This window comes from Strix aluco, chromosome 5, assembly GCF_031877795.1.
Source record: "Strix aluco isolate bStrAlu1 chromosome 5, bStrAlu1.hap1, whole genome shotgun sequence".
NCBI classification, from domain to species: domain Eukaryota; kingdom Metazoa; phylum Chordata; class Aves; order Strigiformes; family Strigidae; genus Strix; species Strix aluco.
Genome location: NC_133935.1, coordinates 82,079,641 through 82,100,033, shown reverse-complemented (window position 1 = coordinate 82,100,033; position 20,393 = coordinate 82,079,641). Strand labels below are relative to the sequence as shown.

Genomic DNA, 20,393 nt, shown 5'->3' with positions numbered 1-20,393 from the left:
GAGGTTGTAGCGAGGTGGGTGTTGGCCTCTTCTCCCAGGTAACAAGTGATAGGATGAAAGGAAACAGCCTCAAGTTGCACCAGGGGAGGTTTAGATTGGATATTAGGAAAAATGTCCTCACTGAAAGGGTTGTCAAGCATTGGAACAGGCTGCCCAGGGAAGTGGTTCAGTCACCACCCCTGGAGGTACTTAAAAGATGTGCAGATGTGGCACTTAGAGACATGATTTAGTGGTGGACTTGGAAGTGTTAGGTTTTTGGTTGGACTTGATGAGCTTAAGGGTCTTTTCCAACCTAGATGATTCTATGATTCTATGGTGTTGAATTGGAAGTCTTTAGGCAATTTCTTTTTTTGATATTTTTGCAGCTTTTGAGTCCTTACCTCATCACCTAATGTCCTTTCAATATAAACTTTGGAGATGTAATGTCCCAACTCAGTGCTTCCCCCCAAAAACCAAGAGTGCAAAGCCAAATCAATCAAAACAACCAGAGAAAGATCCAGCTCTCATTTTGACCAAAACTTGGCTCACTGGTGAGGCTCAGCCCGTTGGATCCCAAGGCCAGATCTCCACCTCCACAGCTCAGGGACTGATGGAGGGCATGTATGAGCAGGGTTTATGTTAGCCATGCAGCTCTTCAAAGTTATGAGACACCTTTGGTCAGTGATTTCATACTGAGTGCTTGGCAGCAGGGAAACACTGAGATTTTGGGACTCCAGAGCTCAACACCAGGAACTGAGTGGGGTGTGTGGTTTTGCTTTCTGTAACTTTTGCCACTGAGAGCATCTCCTGTTCCTCATCCCTCTGTCCTGCCCATCTCTCCTCTATTCCTCGCTCTCCTGTCCGTCTCCTGCTGGCTCTCCCATTGCTCACGTCCATCTCCACCACCATGTTACTCCTCTCTCTTCTGCTTTGGCAGTGATAGGGTTTTTTTTCCTCCCACTACACTTTTATATGACCGTGATTTACGACCCTGAGTTTAAAGATTTATTGCAATGCACACATGGCATGGCAGACTCTAAGTGATGTGTCCAGCCTGGTTATTATTCTCTTAAATCCCAATCTTTTCCATAGTGAAACAAGTGGCCTCTGCATCACATTGTCAAGACTTTTGTCCTCTAACTTCCTAGGTCTATTCAGATGAGAATATAACCAGGGAATAAAAGTCACAACTTAAAGTGGTTGGCTGGCATCTGTGAACCTCATGAGTAATATAAGCACCTGGGAGCTTAACCAAGGACCAGATGGTCTTCAGGCAACTAATTGCAGGCTGAGGATTCTTGTCAATATCAGCGTTTGATTATTCCACTTCACAGACATGGTTAAAAACCCTAAGGCAGTTTCAACTCTTTCTTCCCTCTGAGAAAAGCAGCACAGGCAGCAACCATCTATCATCTCCTCTCCCTCACTTTTGTATGTTTTTGGACAGTGTTTCAGCTATCTAAGATGAGCAAGGGCCTTATGTCATCTTAAAGAGCTTAAACTGATCTAAGGCTTTAATGTGCTTAAGGGTGGTGTAAGGATATTGGTTATATTTAACTCTAAGAAGAACACAAAACACCATGTGTCTAAGACCTGCAGAAGTCTCTTGTTTGGCCTGGATTTTTTTTCTTTTCTTCACATGGATCCTCTTCATGTACAGACCAAGTCAATGTCCCCTAAAGTCACTGAAAAGTCTTCAGCTGGCTCAAAGGAGCATTGCTGTTGGCATCAGCTGCAGCAGATTCAGCCTACTGTTGTGGACATCCTTAGAGCTGAGTTTATAATTTTCTGTATTGAACTTGTGGTGTCAAAACTAACCTGGAAAACATTAAAACCCAACCATAAGCACTAGTTTCACCTGTGGTGAAAACCCAAACCCCATGGTCCCCTATCAAAGTGCATCTTTCAAACTGCGGTTCTTTTTAATTATTATCCAATGAAAGAAATAGCAGTGAACCATTTTTTTAAAAAATAAACAATTTTCTCATTTAAATAAGCATTTAAATTTCTCATTTAAAATAAGCAGTTTTCTCTCTCTTTTTTTAAGAAAGCAATTCCTGCAATAAGTTGATTTTCTCATGACTCAGCATGATACCCAAGAAGATTTCCTCCAAATGTCCTGATGGGTCACCTTGGGTCAAAGGCTGGAGCTACACCATTCCCACCCTTGAAAATGCCAAGAAGTGCTGTCAATGCATGGAAAAAAGGTGAGGTTGGAGGCAATGTTTATTGTGCTAGTCAGACCTGACATCTAAAAAAATTAAGACGGTGACCTGTGCTGCCAAAGTTGAAGATGCGTTGCCCCAGGATTTTATTTCATCTTAGGCTTGTCCTAGAGGCTATGAAGCATCCGAAATGTCATTTTGCTTTGAATTGCTTGCTAAGGTCTACACTTATGCATGACAGCATTGCCATCAGCATCCATGGGAGCAGACCAGCACCAATAACCTTGCTCCTGCTGTACTGTATTTTGCGTGTGTATGTACCTGTGTGTGTGAAACCAATAATCCACCTTCTCACTAGGGTTGGACCAAATATTTTCTGTTGCAAGCAGAAAAGCCACTCTCTGAGGTTGCTATGTGGTAGTAAAGGCAGCAGAGAACAGCTGTGTGCTTGAGTGCTGTTTGCTTTACATTGAAGCTGCTCCGGCTCAGATGCTGGAGATTGCTGCCTTGCAAACTACAGCTTGCACGTGGGGTTTTAACCCTAAGTGTGGACACGGACGTGCTGGTGCTCATCTGTCAGGCTCGGACCTGGGCAGCCAGGCAACAGGCACGTTTCTGCCGTTCTTGTAGGAAAACATCAATAGTGCTGATTTGTAATTGAAAAGGAAGATTATATTGTATGACTCAGAAACAATGTTGGGAAAGAGGTTCAGTATTATAGCATTTAAGCAGAAGAAAACCAGGTTGCAAATGAAAGTGTTTGGAAAGCAGATGTGACTCCTTTATTCATGCTCATTATAATGTAGTTTGCACAGTGCCCATATTAAGGGCCAGCAGTGAGTGTGGCCGAGCACAGCCATACCATATGTGAGCAATCCCAACATCATTTGGAAGGACAAACTTGGTAAAAATATAGTTTTAAATATTAATACAAAAATCCTATCACTTTATTCTGAAGTATCTCATATAGAAGTTGATTTTTAATTTCTCCCTTAAATTTCTGATATTTCCATAGGAGGTTTTATAAAAAACTTGGAAATTGTACATCTCCAGTATAAGGGTTTGGGGCTTTGCTGCACAGAGTGACTGGGTGCACATGCAGCATGTGTAGCCATTTCAAAAGCACATCAGCCACGTCTACTCATTAGCCATTTTCTGATATGAACCCTTGGCAGAGCTGTGGAGCATGCCCAGGTAAGGAGAGATTGCCACTGTGCAGCTACAGAAAAGGCCTGAATTGATGTTTCATTGGCAGTCTTAGTTCTGGCATTTATGCGTGCTTCATTTTACAACTCTATTAATGTTCTGGTAATCTAGTTGTATGTAATTAAACTTTGAATACAACCGTGCAGAGGCACATAGCTGCAGCATCCCCTGCTATACGCAGCCACTCCAGAGAGAACTTTTCATGTAAGATTTTCATTTTTAAAAAATACCTGTTCTTCAAATAGCTACAATAGCTCTGCAGGAGCTTGTCAGTCAAGCAAGATTACAGACTCCCTAAATTCAGCCTGACATGACAGACTGTAATGACTCTGAAGGGGCTGTTACGGTCTATTGTGCCAGTGGTCCCTGTCTAATAGGATCATCTTGTACACTTCTCATTAAAACTGTAATGGCTCTAGAGATTTCTGTATTACCAGTTACTTCAAATGCGAGTTATTTTATCACCAAAAAAAAAGGCACATTCATGTGATGCTAAAGGTGCAGGTTAAATGAGGAAAAGAGAACTTAGATTTACTGGCTGACATACCTTTACCTTATGCAATTTTGATGCTGAGAAATTGCATACTTGAGAATTTGAGTAATTTTAAGTACAATTTTTGCCTGCTGAAAGCGGGAACGGACAAGTGGGTGATGCTGTCTGTGCAGTGCGATTTTAGCATGATGCTGTAGGGACGAACACAACTTCATAAATAATAGTGGTGGATGGTTTTGGTATGCCATAACTCCAAGATAAGTTATGGTGCTTGTCTTCTGGATGGATGAAGCACTTTGGCTTCCGTTGTGCTGGAGGTCAGGGCAGATGATCACACTTGCTCTTTCTGGCCTCAAACTCTCTCCATCTTCTCCCGAAGACAGGAGCTTATGTTTGGTAGCCCCCTTCAGCAAACCCATTTCGCATTTCTGATGCCAAGTGATTTACGTGAGAAAAGAGAGAAAATATCGCAGTGGTGTGGATTGAAGGGAAAGTCGGGTTTGAGTGACAAGTGCTTCTGTTTAGGTCAGTCACATCTTTTCCCAGGTATGAAGTGGGATGGAAAGCCTGCCTAGGGACTCCTGGTGACACTACCATGGAGCAGTAAGGATCATGCAGTGAAGGAAATCCCGAGGGTAGTTAGAGCATGGGAATAAGTCAGGAGCAGAAGGAAAGCTGTTCAAAGTACACACCGTGACAGCACGTAAGCACCCATCGTAGGAAATCCCAAGCTCTTTGGGATGTCCATGTGGCTGAACATCCACCAAAGCATCAAATTAGAGAGGTTCAGTAATAAATTTCTGGAGCTGTCACACGCAAAGCCGAGTGGCTCTGCCCAGCAGAGGGTAGCATTGCCCAAACACCCCAACCTGTTTTCCAAGTTTACACCTTGAAGCATCTCTGAACTCCCACCTCTGCCACATCCCCTTTGAGCTGGGAGACACAACTCAGCCCAGACCCAGGGAAAGCCTCACAGGCTGATACCTTGTAAATTCTGCTCATAAATTATGAGAAATCTGGAAAATCAGCTTCAAAAGTAGAATTTTAAGGAGTCTGTTAAAGGACATAATGCATGCCGAACAGTTATGTGCATACAATCCCATCTGGTTTTAAGTAATTGTTATTTAGCTGCTTGTGTTAGGATTTATTTCCAGGTACCTAATTTGATGATCAGGTTTGGAGCTGCCCCCGAGGCACAAGAGTGCCTGTACCTGCTGGCAGTAAGGCCTCTGATTTAGTCACCTAACTTGTGTGTCCCAAAAGATTTGCACATTTTTAGTGTCTTACGCATTCTGAAACTGAAGCCCAGAGATACTAACTATAAACGCATCTCAGTTAGTCTAGACTATAATTTTCTCTGATGTCTCTGATGAATCCTGCCCATCACCCCGCATCAGCGCTCAGCTGATGCCCGATGCGACGACGCTAGAGGTCTCAGTGTTGCCGAGAAAATACTGGTTTTAGCAATAATCTCAGCAGGGCCACACGTGTGTGGGTGCCAGGCCAGTGCTGTGCCCGTCTTGGACCGCTGTGCCGGCGGGATGGGCACGGTGCCGGGGCGTAGGCCTCTCGCCGAGGCTCTGCGGTGCCCATCCACCTGCCTCTGGGCTTGGTGCTGCTCAAGGGGGTGACCCTGGGGTTTGGGTGCCCCTTGCTTTGCTGGGTGCGCCGAGAGCTGTGCTGGGTAAGGGTGGTCCTGGCCAAGAGGCGAGTTTTGGCATCCCAGGACTCTGCGCGCGCGCGCGTGTGTGTGTGTGTGTGTGTGTGTGGCAGGTGGGCACCACTGCCCCCGCGCATCCCGGCACATCCCTGCGCAGCCCCGCGCAGCTCCGCGCAGCGCCCGGCTAGGCAGCCCGAAGGTGTGGTGTGGCTTTTTAATTTTTTTTTTTTCCTCTGCTTTCCCTTTTTTTTTTTTTTTTTTTTTTCCCTCTTTGCTTTCCCTCCCCTCCCGTTTGACGTGCGCGGTTTTGGTGCAATGCGAATTATCTCCAGTCATTCAGTCAGGAGGGGCAGCGCCAGGCAACAGAGCAGCGGCGAGGCTGCCTCCTCCTCCTCCCTCCTCCTCCTCTTCCTCCTCCTCCTCCTCCTCCTCCTCCCATTGCCATAACAACCGCGCACAGCCGCTGTGCCCGCGGTGCCGGCGGGGCCGCACCACTCCGCACCGCACCGCGCCCGGGAGGCTGAGCATCCCACGGGGCCCCGCACGGGTGGGGTTGACGGGCGGGCGGGGGGGGGGGAGAGACAGTGACCTCCCTCCAAAAAAAAAACCAAACCCTAAAAACAAAAAAAAAACCCAACCAAAAAAGGGACTTTTTCGAGGGGTGGGTCTGTCAGGGACCAAAGTGACCCGAAGACGGGGGTACGCGCAGCTGCTGCGCGGAGCGCGGAAGGAGGGAAGGACAGGGCAGCCCTGCGAGTGACTCCGCGGGGGGGCGCGGAGGAGGGGAAAGGAGGGAAGGGGGGGGGGGGGCAGAGAAAGTTGGGAGGAAATAGCCCAGGAAAAGTGACACTCGCGGAGCCCGCCGGAGCGCGGAGGAAATAAAAGCGGCGGCGGGCAGGAAGTGTGAGGAGGAGGAGGAGGAGGAGGAGGAGGAAGAAGAAGAAGGGGAGAAGCAGGAGAAGGAGGAAGAAGAAGAAACAGCAGCAGCAGCCGCCGCTGCTGCCGCGGCAGAAGAGAAAGCAAAAGCCGCCCGCCGGCTCGGTGCCGCCCGGCCCGGGATCCGCGGGGCTGCGCGGGGCTGAGCGCCGCGGCCATGGCCCGGGAGAACGGGGACGGTGGCGGCTCCTGGAAGAAGCAAGCGGAGGACATCAAGAAGATCTTCGAGTTCAAGGAGACGCTGGGGACGTAGGTGGCGGGGAGCGGCCGGGGGGGTGGGGGGGGCGGCGCTGTCCCTTCCCCGCGGGGATGCGCGGGTCGCTCCGCGGGTGGGTGCGTGTGTGTGTGTGTGTGTGTGTCTGTGTGTGTATTTTCACGTGTGCACCCATCGGTGCTGCTCCGCGCCCCGCTCATCCATCCGAGCAAGAAGTCGGGGCGATCTGGAAACACGAAGAAAAATATAGCAGTGGGGAAGGAGCTGGGCTAACACCCCCCCTCACCCCTCAAAAAAAAAAAAAAAGGAGGGGGGGGGAAAGTGTTTTAAAATATTCATAGAATGAGCAGACGGGGAAAGGCTTTTTCTTGATAGTGGAACTGTAAATAAATGCGGTCTGACTTGCACGCTTTCCCCTAAAGCCGATGGCTGCATCTATTCGTGGACAGACGAGCAGAAATAATCGGAGTGGATTGGATGTGTTTTAGCTACGATGCTTAACTGTTGTTGGGGTTTATTTCTGTTATTTATAGTGGCGGGGCATAAAGATTAGTAAAACGTTAGAGTTTTTTTTTTCAGAAGGCTGAGAATAAACATGCGCAGATGGTGCAAGGGAGCGGGGTGCAGGCTGATGCTTTTTTGGCTGAGCGGAGAGTTTTATTTTTGTTAAAACAAATTTTCTCTTATAGGATATTGTAGAGGTAGAGAGCTGGGAGTGCTGAAGGAAGTCAGCATATGGGCTGCTGTATGTATATACGTTGAAATGAAAGTTCAGTTGTATGGGGAAATGCTCTTTGTTACTGTGTGCCTCTGCTTTAATTGCAACTCATGTCTCAAAATGAAGCGTTGTTAATCCCACGTAGTGCTTTTCATACTCTGCGTGCCACTTCCAAAATACGGTTGAACAAGTTTTGACTGTAATATTTCAGTTTCTTTCTGCTTCCAAGGGAGGGCTCTCTATAAACAGAGTATTTCTGGTTCATGGGCTCACTGGTTTCCTATGAACAAACTGCGAGTAAGAACCAGGCTGGTCATTTAATAATGGAGGTGGGTCACGCAACTCTATTGTGATGAGCAGATAGTGTAGCCCTCAGAAAAACACAGACTTAGCAAATCAAATTAATGTCTGCCCAGGTCTTTGAAGAAGCAAAGTGCAGCGTAAGAGCTAAGCGTTATGCTGTATTCTTGTCACCTTCATTGAGTTTTTGCTGTCAGAATTTCATACCGGGAGAGATGTGTCCCTGCTTGTCACCTGAGGCGTGCAGTTCCCTTCCTGAGCGAAGGGGTATTGGGGAGGAAAGTCTTAAGGCAAAGAGATTCGTTAGAGCAGCAGGAGAGTTTGCTGTGGTTTCCATTATACAGCTATCATCTTCCTGGTTGCTGTGCATGAAGCCATCTGCAAGGGTTACTTTGTACCGCTGAAGAAGACCAGAAAGAATTGTTGTGGCCTTGATCCGTATCCCACTGAGGTTAATGGGAGCAGGTGTAGGTCCCAAGGAAGGTAAAGTTGGTCAGAGTTAGTAGTTATGCATATTAGCATGGCTGTTGCAAATTAAATTCATTAAATCTGGCCAATTAGTGTCTCAAACTATTAGCCACTGTCTTAGCCTGACAGTTTGGTTAGTAAGTCCTTTCTGATGAGGGTGGAAGCTGTGAATTTTTTTAACTTGACTTAGCAGTCAATCTAGAAGATTTTAGGAAATTAAAATAACTGGATTACAAACCTGGACCTCTATAAAGAAAATAGAGCTGTTTTCTTTTCCAGACATAGCCACATTAATTATGAATGTGTGTGCATTTAACAGCCTACACATCAGTTGTCTTCTAGTTGTGCATTTCTTAGTTTTGGAGAGCAATCTGATAATTAGAAGATCTGAATCTGAGTTTTGGTTCTGTCCTTGTCTGCCCATCAGCACAGCACCTGCAGCTCCTACCAGCTCTGGTGTGACTTACCAGGGTGTGAAACTTCTAAAAAATTTTTGCCATCACTGTGCAAATCATTAAAGTACCTGTTCCATTCTCACCGAAGGCAATGAAAGTCTGTTCACTGACTCGAGAGGCAGATATATAAGGTGCAGGACTCCAAATGATGGGACACCTTCTCAGTTATTGATAGGAAAGTACTTAAATAGGAATTAAGCAAAAGTTTAAATAAAGCATCTGGACCAAAATATTTTCCTCTGGCATTATTTAGGAGCAGGGATAAAATCTGCTTTGATCCCTCCTGCACTGTAATGCTGAACTGTGTTGGACATCCATCGGTTGATCTCACCATCTAATAGATTTTTCTCTAGCATGGATGGGCTTGGAGTGAAGAACGTGGTGTGTCAGATGAGATGCACTGGATTAGTGTGGTAGCTGTATTTTGCATTTCTCTGTCACCTTCCATTTAAGGATGTCAAAGTGCTAAAAGCACTTTTAACAGAAAAACGGCCCCTTTTCATGCAGCAGTCTTAACTGCCTTTGGTAAAATTGGTTAGAGAAAGAAAAGCACTAAACCCCTAAATCAGGGAAGAAAGTGAAAGAGAAACTTTAAAAACATATTTTATTTCAAGTGCATTGATTTGTGAATGTTAAATCTGTGTGTATACTCTATTAACGATTTGTTCTCTGAAAGGAGTCTTTCATCTGAGTAAAAGCTTTTCAGAAGATCTTTAACATGGGAGAGTTGAAATTGCTGGAATTATTAAAAAGATCCTAACTCAGTTAATCATTATATCATTTGGGCTTCAAGGAACCTCTAATGAGTACCCAGCTCTCCCTTCCAGAGCTGGCATTAATTATTTACATGCCTCTGTAAATCATGTCCAGCCACACTAATACTGAAATAGGCATCCTGAATTGAACGTCACCTCTAGATGTAAGAAAGCAACGTTTTCCATCCAAAGAATTGTTTCTTTTGGTGGCTGAGGTCTGTGTTGTTGTCTCTGCTCAGTGCTGTTGGGCAATAGTGTTCTCCTAAAGAAGGATGGTACCCAAACCTGTATTTATCCTGTTCTGTATTTATGCAGTCCCTAAGCATTTGCAATCATAGTTTCTGGCTGCAACCTCTTGGGTACCAGAGGGTCAACAAAATAGTTTGGTAATATTAATCAAGAAAATAGAATATATGATAAATAAAATATAAATATATAAAGCATATTCTATATATTATTATCCATAAAATATATATAATGGACCTGATCCATTCTTTGGCTGTTTTAGTTTGGTGGTGCCAGTCCGTGTAGAACTGCAGTAACACAGGAGAGAACCACATTCTGTATGTGCAGGTTCAGTGGGGGCTTATTCTTGAAACTGGACCTGTTCACTACTGAACCATTGGAAGTGAAATTACAGATCCTGAAAAAGTAGCTAGGAAGTAATACACAAAGTAAATCAAGGATAAAACAAAATCATAGCAGTGGGCCAGATCCTCAGCTGACGCAAGTTAGAGTCCCTTCCAAGTCAAGACAAGTAAGCTTGAGGAAAGAAGAGTATCTGACCGAATGCTTATTTTTTTAAATTTCCACAAATTCACCTACTGTAGCTCTACTCAATTTGCAGACCTGCCTGGAGAGGGGGATTTCTGCCCTAGCCCTTAAGAGATGAGAAGTTTCACAAAAGCAGGAATCTGATAAGAGGATGAGTGATCACTGAAGTATAATTTTTTCTCCATATTTAAATGATACTATGTCTAAGGCATTTTTAAACTTAGATTTTTGACATTCTGAGAAGTAGTAAGATACACCAGATCATCCACCATCCAAAGAGGAAAGCCTCCAATCATTTGGTCTGCCTAATCGGATCAGCCCCGCATTTCTAAGGTATCTGTCATGAGGCATTATTGACATCAGAGTTAAGATGAAGTTAGAATATTTAGAAAGGCTCAGGCTTAGTAACTATGGAAATATTGATGCTGTCCTTAAAAATGATGCAGTAGATTCCTTTAAAGCTTAGTAATGATAACACAGGGAGTTGCATGGATATAGCCATAACATAGTAACAGCTGGAAGGGAAGACAAACACGTTTCAGTGATGCATCCAGTACTTTCCTAAAATACAGTATAGAGAAAACTTACAGGCGGTTCTGTTTTTCTCAGGGGCTCTACTGTAATTTTTGGTTCATCTGTGCCCTGTGTCTCTTCCATACTCTTATGACATTTGGTGAGCTCCTGGAGCTCTTCATGACTCTTCTGCGCACCCATACGTGCTCATTCATGCTGTGAAATGAAGCCACGCCACGTCCTGTTCTCACATCTGTTTTCTTTCTCACACACAGAGATACACACACACATTGTCACAAACTCTTATGTGCTGTCTCCTGTGTTTTTGTCCTCTCACATGCTTCATGGTACCTTCCCCTGCATGCCATCTCACACTGACACTCAGGCTTTTCATGAGCTGGTCCGCCTCATGCTCTCATCTGTTCTTGGTTGCTCAGACCTTCATGCAGGACAAGGCTAATGGAGGTGATGTGCCTCAGTCCAGGCAGTCAGCCTTGACTTCTACCAGGAGAAGATGCTGGTGTAAGGACAGGTCCTGGCGGAGGTGCCCCATGCATTTGAGTTGCCATATAGAGAAGAGATGCTGGGAGGTACCAGTAGGCTCAAGATTTGTTTGTCTCTGGTCAAAGATCTTCCCTTCTCACCAGCTGGGTGCCAAAACCACTTGTGTTGGATTCAGCACAACAAATCATCACTGTTTAGTCATTTAACTTGAGGCATCATGCAAGTAACCCAGTTGTTTTTCACTTCTGATTTTGGAAATTCTCAAGACATAAAGAACCATGTTGATATTTGTGCTTCCCCTGGCCCCATACCCCCCCCTCTTCAGTGAATACTGAAGAGTTTTTCTGATTTTCATATTTTTGCTGACATTACCAGTAATTTCTGCCTCTCTCTCATGACATCCCAGTGAGGCAGCAGTGGCTCTGTTATACTGTTTCATCTTTTTCTCAGTTCAGTATTTTTCTCTCTTTTTTTTTTTTTTTTTTTTTTTTGAATTACATTAAAGAAACATTTCAGGTTAAAAAGTATCTTCAGGGGAGAAAATACAGTTTCCAAAAGGGCTGAAGTTAAGGCACATGTTTTCCAGGGAAGGTTGATGTACCATTGGGGCAAACTGTGCAGGCAAGTGCTTCCCATCTCCTCTGGGATGATTTGCTGGGAGAATCCTTTTGCCATCTGAAAGCTCTCAGACTTCATGCAAGAGTCACCAGGAAAGAGCTTCTTGTCCATGTTTACAGAGGAAGATGTTTCATGATCATTTCTGACCTTAAGATCTGCGACTCTGGGAATTTTACCATCAAAACCACGTGGGTCTAGGGATAATTTGTGCTGAGAGGTGCATGGTACCTACAGCACCTCTCTAGCATCTGTGGGAGGAGGAGTGAAAGCTGAAGTCCAGGTATTAATGTTTAACTTAACGCTGTGAAACAACTCAGATGTTTTAGTTTGTGCCCTCTACATAAGACAAGTAGAAAAACCCTGTTAGGACTACTTTAAGGTGACACATTTGTTTTAAACTAAGTAATCCTGTTTGCTATCATGTGACATAGTTTACTATCTAGCGTGTTCTTGCAGGCTTAAAGATGAGTCCCTACTATTTGCAAGGTGAATTGTAGTATCTTGTGAAGTAGATTGTTGGTCTCCCTTGAACAGTTACAGAAAATAACAGGTTTGAGCATTCAGCTGGATTTGAAATGGGAAAAAAAAAAAACAAACAAGATGGCCAATGGATTTAAAGGCTGATGGAGAGGATTGGCAAAAAGATCTGCAGCCATGGGTGAGAAGGGATTTTTGATAGCTCTCCAAGCATGGTTCATGGGTGCATTCTGGACAGTGCCCATTTGGGGCAACAGTAGCATAAAGGTCAATTTTCTTTAATCGTCTAAAAATAAGATTCCGAAATACTCAATAATCAAAAGCTTTCAGGTAAACTCATGATTTTGGAGAGGCCCAGTTTGCTGTATTGTCAGCTCACATATGTACTCACACTTCCTTCATGAGCCTTATTTTCTACTAGTTTTGATGCCTTACCTCTTTTTGCCCTGCCTTGTCTCTTTTTCCATGGCTGTTCTCTTTCAAATACATCTTAGTTCTGTCTGAGCTCCCTGCTGCCAGAGGATACCTACTCACCTGCATGCCTGTGCAACCAAGAAGTGTGCTTGACCAGCAAGGTGACAGTAAGATATTTGGGTAGGGTTAGAAAAGGGTATTTGGGTTTTTTCCCCCCGCTATTTTTTGCACAGGGCTTAGGAAAGTGTGATCCTTGCCTAGGCCAAAACTCAGTATTACTACTCAGGACCTCAATATAACCAGTACCGAATCCACAACTGCTCTTTGTGTAGATGTGAGCTGAGGGCAAGGCATGCATAAAAATATTGGTATTTTTTGTCAGCCACAGAGGTAACTGACACCCTAAAGCTCATTGCAAGCAAAACCCAGAGGGTCTGAAGACCTGGTGGAGAGGCAGTGGATGGAGATGAAGCCAATTCTTTGGAGTCCTATAGTAATCCTTTAACCAAAAGTCTATTCTTCCCATCACAGCCACAACACAGTGGGTGTGAGAGCCTTCTTCTCTGCCGCTCCCGCCATCTGGAGCAGCCTGTCTGCTTCCTTCACCCTCCATCTGCTTTCACATAGAAGCTGAAATATCTCTTTATATATTTTTTCCTTCCTTTTTGTCTCTTTTTCTCTCTACCTCGGTGACTGACCTCAATTATTTTTGTTGCCCTTCACACACAGTTCTCCTGACTACGTGCAGAATGTTGGTTGGAGTTATTTAATCCTTTCAAGCATCCAAGGATACAATTAATATTGAATAAAGTTGCATTGTTTTGGTTTGCTTGAAAATAACAAGCATTTATAATAGGATTCTGAATTTATTGCCAGTAATGGTATTCTCTTAAATGGTGAGTCACAGTTTATATTCAGGATTACTTAACAGGACCTAATTTTCTAGTCATTTTAGATAGCATGAAAACAAGTTGGAACTAAATGGGTACTGTTAGTAAACAGGTAATGAGTGAAAGGAGGGATAAAAAGTTCCTTGGGGCAGTGATCTGTCATTTTCATTGGAATTCAAACCACCTTGCATTTCAGCGCTTTTCTGTAAATAATAATTAACAACAATAACAATAATTTGCAAACATATGTGTGTGATTGGGCTGTTCTTGAATGACAAATAGTTTAGCAATCAGCATATTTCTTTTTTCTAGAAATCATACTGTTCCTTAAAACCTTCCTATCAAACAGTGTTATGTTTTTTTGTTATCTGACTTGGCGGTTCCTATAATTTTCCTCTGAATGTTGCATCAATCATTTTTTAAAATGAAAACTATAAATAACAGATTGTTAATAAACTTTTCAAGGCCCTTCACTGATGTTTTCATGTTGAAAGCTGTGTATTGAATTTTACGCCAGAATTACTCACCAAACAGATTGTATGAGGTTATATTAAAAGAATACTCTTTTAGCAGAATTTTTGGCTGAGTTAAAAAGCTTGCTTTTTTTTTTTTTTTTTTTTTTTTAACACTGGATGTGCTAAGAAAAAGCTACTGGGAAGCTCTCTTTTGGATCTGATCTGTGTAGAACAGCTGAGCACAGGGCTGGAGATCCTCTGTAACAATAGGGGACTGATTTTGCTTGCTCTTGTCCTGGGCAATATCATATGTCATATTTAAATCATCAACAGTTTTGGACAAGTGGACTACATAAGCATGAAGATACTTCTTAAAATACCTTTTTCAAGAGTTGAAAGGGTAAGAAGCATGCGAGAGAAAACTTCCTGGCTTAGATGTATTGAGGATTTATTTTGATTTCTGTTTTGATTTTCTTGTATTCCCAATTGGAGATAAACTAAACGGTTTCAGTCTACTTACAGTTTCCAGGAGGAACCAAAGGGAGGTGCTTTTAACGATGCAAACGAACACAAGCTTTTACCATTAGCAGCAATAAGGTGCAGCACTGTGGCATCTCTCCCCTAGACCCTTTGCCTTTGCACTCTCTGGTCACTGTGGATTCTTCTCATTGTCCTGCTGTTAATGATCTTCCTAATTTAGGTTGAGTATTTGAAGGTATGTTCTTTCAAGCCTGAGCACCCAAAATTTGAGAATTACACCCGATGTTCAGTTGACAGAGTACAGAGGACCTAGCAGTTTCATCCGTGGCTCATGGGAATTGGAGTGAAGTCAGGGCCCGTGGCAAGTCTGAGATCTGGGAGCCTTTAACCTCCATGTTTGTTTTGGTGAGGGTTGGTGTGGCAGTTCAGAGGGTAAGGAGAGTAATACCATTGTTGTTTATCAGTGGTGGGGTGTGAAGGTTTGAAGGTCTTCCTAGGAGCAACAAAGGAAGGGTTCTTCAGATGTGGTAGGTATCTCCCTTAAGACGGTACCACTCAGTGCTGCAGAGTCATTCTGTGATGTTGGCGTGTTTCAGTTGACCAGCGTGTTTAAAACCTTCCTGCCTGCCTGCCTGATGGCACATGCACTTGAGAAATGTGTTCGCTCAGTCACAGAAATGGATGGGCTTTTGAGGGTAGTATGAAATAAAACAATATAGCTGTTTGTGCTTAAATGTAAAGATTTGCAAAGGTTGAAAAGCCAGTGTGTATTTGAGGGTTGGACACTAGCAAGTGAAATATGAAGGCTCTAAAATATTCAGGGGTTTTATTACTATGCCTTTTATTGGCCTCAAATGAGACCAGGAACTTTTGAGCTAGGGATATTACAAACTTCAGAGTAAAAGACTATTTGTACCCAGAAGAACTTGTAATCTAAATAAATAAGACAAAAATGCTAACACTGTTTTGTTAAAGATGAGAAAGTGTGTCACTTGTAAACCCAGAGCTGAACCTGAATCTTAACTCCCGCCTTATGCAGTGGACCATCCTGCTTCTTTTAATAGCGGGCACTGTGTCAGCACCAATGTCTTCAAAGTGTATTTATTTATAAGTGATTCACCCAGGGTCATCACATGTAATTAGTTCTTACTTGTTAAGGTTTGAAGATGCAAATCATTGTCTGTATGCTGTTGGTAACAGTGCGAGCGCTTTATTGCTGTGTTGTTTCACAGATGCTCAGAGGAATTGAGGTCTTCCCAGAGCTATAAAGAGCTGGAGCAGTCCAGGCAGTTCTTGGGGCAATGTGGGATCGCTCCCAGCAGGATTCCATCCTCCCATCCCAGTTTAAATAATTCAAGGGACCAGGCTTCAACCAGGCTTCAACTTTCCAACCCAACTCATTAGCTGTGACCCTGCCACCCTGTGATGGGCAAGGGCTGAAATGAGGGAAACTATTGGATGAAAAACTGGGGAAAAACCAAAATGGCATAGAAAAACCCAAACAACATAGAAGGGAGCTGGGGGGAGGGGAGAAGAGCATGTAGACGATTTGCAGCCACGTGGAAGACTCCTCTGGGGAAGGCACAGGTTGCTAATCAAATTCAGCTGTAGTTGAGAGAGACTGCCAGAGCATCCCTGAATAATCCTTCACTGTTACATTGAGTTGGCTTGGAGATTTCCTCCCACTGCTTGCTCTTGTCTTCTTCTGCGTCTCAGCGTAAGTAAATCAGTACAATATGCCCAGCCACGAAGCCTGCAGCGTTTTGGAAATTTCAGGCACAGCGGAGTGCTTGGTGTGTGCTGTCAACAGCAGAAGATATTGTGAACATATTAAACTGGTTTCATGCTCCCTACCCTCTTTTCTTGCAGAGTACTTGAAGAAATTTGAAGGCTTCGTCTTTTGCTTTGGGACATTTTGTAGCTGGGACCTGAGATATCTTAAAGACTATCTAAAACTCTGGGATCATCATCAGCCTCACACCTCTGCATTAATAGGATTTCTTGCCGTAGGGGTGTAATTAATTTGTTCGAGAGACGAAACATTTTTTGAGGGGAAAATCTGACACTGTTGAGCTTTTCCATGGGCTGATGATGATCATCATAGAAACACCACCTCCTTCTTTGAGTCCAAGCTATGGTGTTTTGAGACACCTTCTCTAGGATAATTGCATAGCAACCTAAATATTGCAAAGCAAACAAGCTTTCCTTCCCAACATAAAATGCTCCCAAATGTAAAAAAAAAAAACCCACAAAACAACACAAAAAAACCTACTAGAAGACTGCTGTTCCTGTGTGCCTTTCTTTAGAGAGAGAAGAGGGAGGCAAACAACATGTGGCTTGTTAGCCAAGTTGCTTGATGCACCATGAAAAGATGCTTAGATAAAAACCTTTATGGAGCAGAATAATGGTGTGACTCCTGTTGGCCGAATGACCCAGGCACTGAGGCACAAAAGAAAAAACTTAGAAAGAAGGGAAATTTCTCATGTCATAGATTTGACTTATGGCCTGTGTTTTTTGGGAAGTGGAAGGCTATATATTTAGATGTTGGGGGAGAATGTACCAAGAAATGAGCTGAAAAAACCCGGGTTCTCAAAAGCATGTAGACACAGGACACACAGGTACTGCAAGCTGCAGGGAGGCTTCTGCTCTTGGGTATGTTAAGGTGTATCTGGAGTAATTTACTGACTAGTTTTCCTGGCCATAGCCTTGCAATTTATGTCATGGACATAAATCCTATGGTCTTAAGAGAGAGACCCTGAAAAAAAAACCTCACAGAGCTTTGTAGGCAAATCCATTGAATGTGTTTCTCTGATGAATCTTATATTTTGAATGGAAAGAAAATAAAGTGAGTCTAGGATTCCTGATTGACAGCTGAGATGATTTGTGTCCAGAAAGTAAGCATGTACCCTTCTGGCATTGGTGAAAGAGAACATAACGAGTACTAAAGCTGAGAGCATGCTTCTTCTGCAGGTGAGTGGAGCTGCACTGGGGGAAAGCCAAAAGGGATTGCTCTGGGGCAAAGCAGAGCAATGGGATTCAGCTACAGGTAAATGCCAAGAAAGACTCATCTAAATGGGGTGCTTTTAGCTTAATTCACTCTAGAGTCAGCTAGATCCCCCTACTTGTTCATGAGATACACAGCTGCAAAAATTCATACACAATGGGTCCTTTGTACATTGCACCAGGCAGCACTTAATAACTTTCAATCAAGGGCCGCTAAAATGATTGACAGCTTCAGTGTCAGTATTTGCTCTGGAGATGGTATGATGCTATGACATCTTTATCTTGTATTGCCATGTGGTTATGAGGAAGGTGGAGGAGCCCTTTATATACATATAAGTAGATATAGTGTCTATTTGCATATCTATATAATGTGTATATATCCACACATTAAAAATACTATTTATATAGTGATATATAATGATATATGATGCTAGTTTCTTGCCACACAACATGCTGTTTGGCTTCATTAATAAATGCATATAGAATGACCTGTGCCATTTGGTAAAAACCATTTAAGAGCATTGTGAACGTTGTTAATTTATTCTGTAGTTTGCATTTCTCTTCATATTTGGGTTACATTTAGGCGAAGCCAGGAGAGTCATGCCTGCTTACATCGCCTAAGCTTCTTTATCCTTAATAAAGGGTCTAATCCAAAATTCAGTATAAGGATATCCCCAGCGATGAGGAGGTATTTGTCGTTGGATGCAAACTGTCTTTAGCTGATTTCTAAATGCCTTTGTCTATGCAGTGACTTCTTGACAGACGTTTTCTGGTGCCCTGTTGTGTCCTTCCACCTACTGAAATAAGACTTGGGTCCAACCAATAGCTCTGTGTTTTTACTCTTGTTCACCAGTCAGCTGCTTTCAGTGATGGAAGGGGCTTAATGTTTTTTTCCCAACCTGTCATCTTTAACAGGGATGACTTTGGTAGTGCTCCACAGCTGATGAAATTTAATGTTTGACCTTGCTCAGTTTGTGACTGGAGACCATGGAAAGGTCTCAGAGGCAGTCTTGGCTCTGTGATGCCACATGTCCCCAGCAGCCCTCTAACTCCATTTCTGAGACACTTCTGGTAGGTCCTCTTAAATATCGGAAGGAAAATGCTCACTGTGCCTAAGACTTAAACAGGAACTGTGTGGTGCCCCCTCATTCAATTAGCTAATGAGGGTGAACCCAGTCAGATAAGAAGTAAGAGCATGATGGTCCTTCCCTCTTCTCCTCCATCCCCACATTACCTCTGCTACGCTGAATGACCACTTTCCATCTCCTGTCTAAATCCTGCACAAACCCCTTGGCTGGGTGCAGTGATGTAGTCACATCCCACAGGTGTGTACAGCTGGGGAGCACAGCTGGAAGACAGTAAAGCATCTTCCTTTGGGTCAGTTAAGGGCTTTTAGATAAAACACCTTTCATGTGGTGAAGTGAAGGCAGTGTGGAGCAGACAGAGTCTGTTAGAGCTTTTAGGGTGCAAACTTGACCACAGCAAGTGGAGGGTGAATTAAATAACATTTTGTGCTTGATGGTAGGAGGTCTGTCTTGGATAGCCTGTGAGGGATTCCCCTCCATAGATGGGGTGGTTGAAGTATCTTCACTGACCACATTTAACTCCAGTCTGCACCACTGCTTGCAGAGTGATGACAACTGCTTGTTGCCCTCTGCTGCTGTACGGTTATGGCTTGAAAGTCGTGTCAATAAAAACTCACCCTGCTAATGTCATTGTGGTGGTGGGTACATTAGTTCCTGTAATCAATTCCATTTTCTGCTATTATTTAAGTAATACCCCTAGGTATGTAACAGTGGCTTAGATATTCTGGTACTTTAACACTAAGGCAAAATATGGAAGATAGGGATATACGTAGTGAAAATATTTTAAAAAACAGTTTTGGCTTCGGAAGGTGCCTGTAAAATGTCTTCCTTGAGGTCTCCTCATGTGTTGGCTTCATGCTCTGAATAGATCTTCCCGAAGTCAGAGGGTAGCACACAAAAGCACACCAGGCCTGTTTCTCTTCTGATTTTCTCTTAAATCATTTGTAGCAGCGCAAAGTGACTGTAAAATTCTGCCTTTGATGTGCACAGCTTGGAGGTATTCCTTTGGGAGTCAAGAAAAGCCTATGCTACTTGGCAGCGTGCTGGAATAGCAGCACTTTATGCTCCTTACGCTCAGGTTTCAAACATCAATATAAAGTTACAAGGCTGTGGAGGAACAGGTTGCAATTCCAGGGCAGAAGAGGAAGGGGCTGAGCATGTCCCATGGGGTGGTTTGCATCTTCTGCCAGCCCAGCTGTTTGCAGGGATATGCTGTGAATTTCTTTAATGACACCGTACAAGTCATTACATAGTTCTCCAAAAGGGAGGTGGGGGAAGGGGGGAATTACAAAGTACAAGAAATTTTATTTCTTGTCATTCCATAGACGCTATGAATCAGCAGGGAAGTCAGTTGGGCTTTTTTTTTTCTGTCTTGCGTTGTTAAAAAATCATCAGCCACTACACTGAAATAGTTGCAAGTTGTTCCTCACCAGGAACAATCTTTGACTGAGAACAATAAAGAATTGGTAGATGCCAGGTTGAATTCGTGTGTCAGTGGTTACTGAATTCAACTTAAGAGCTGTAAATGGAACCAATCATCATTTCTTAATGAGATATATGAGAACAAAGAATCACAAGGCTTGCATAATCTGTCACATCTCTATCAATGCTGCTTAAGCAATTATTCAGTTTGTTCAATGGTTTGACAAGGTAACATGACAAAATCAATTTACAAAGCGGATTAAATACAAACATGCGGTGCTTTTTTTTCCCCAGGAATGTAATTTTTAAAGCCTTATCCTTTTATCCTTACAATCCCTACCCAGTCATCTGTTTTCAGTGGTACTGCTTGGATGAAGTCCTACATGGCCCAGAGTGACATTATTCACCA

General features: G+C 43.4%; 1 protein-coding gene across 3 annotated transcripts in view; it reads left to right on the top strand.

Annotated features, from left to right (window-relative positions):
• The first annotated feature begins 6,308 nt into the window (after positions 1–6,308).
• Positions 6,309–20,393, top strand: part of CAMK1D (calcium/calmodulin dependent protein kinase ID) — a 230,175-nt gene continuing 216,090 nt past the window's right edge. For 2 of the 3 annotated variants that reach the window (XM_074827988.1, XM_074827987.1), the window contains exon 1: positions 6,309–6,688. In XM_074827988.1, the coding sequence (XP_074684089.1) occupies positions 6,597–6,688 (92 nt within the window). In that variant the 5' untranslated portion in view covers positions 6,309–6,596. The remainder of the gene's footprint in view (positions 6,689–20,393) is intronic. The other variant, XM_074827989.1, reaches the window with a different exon arrangement.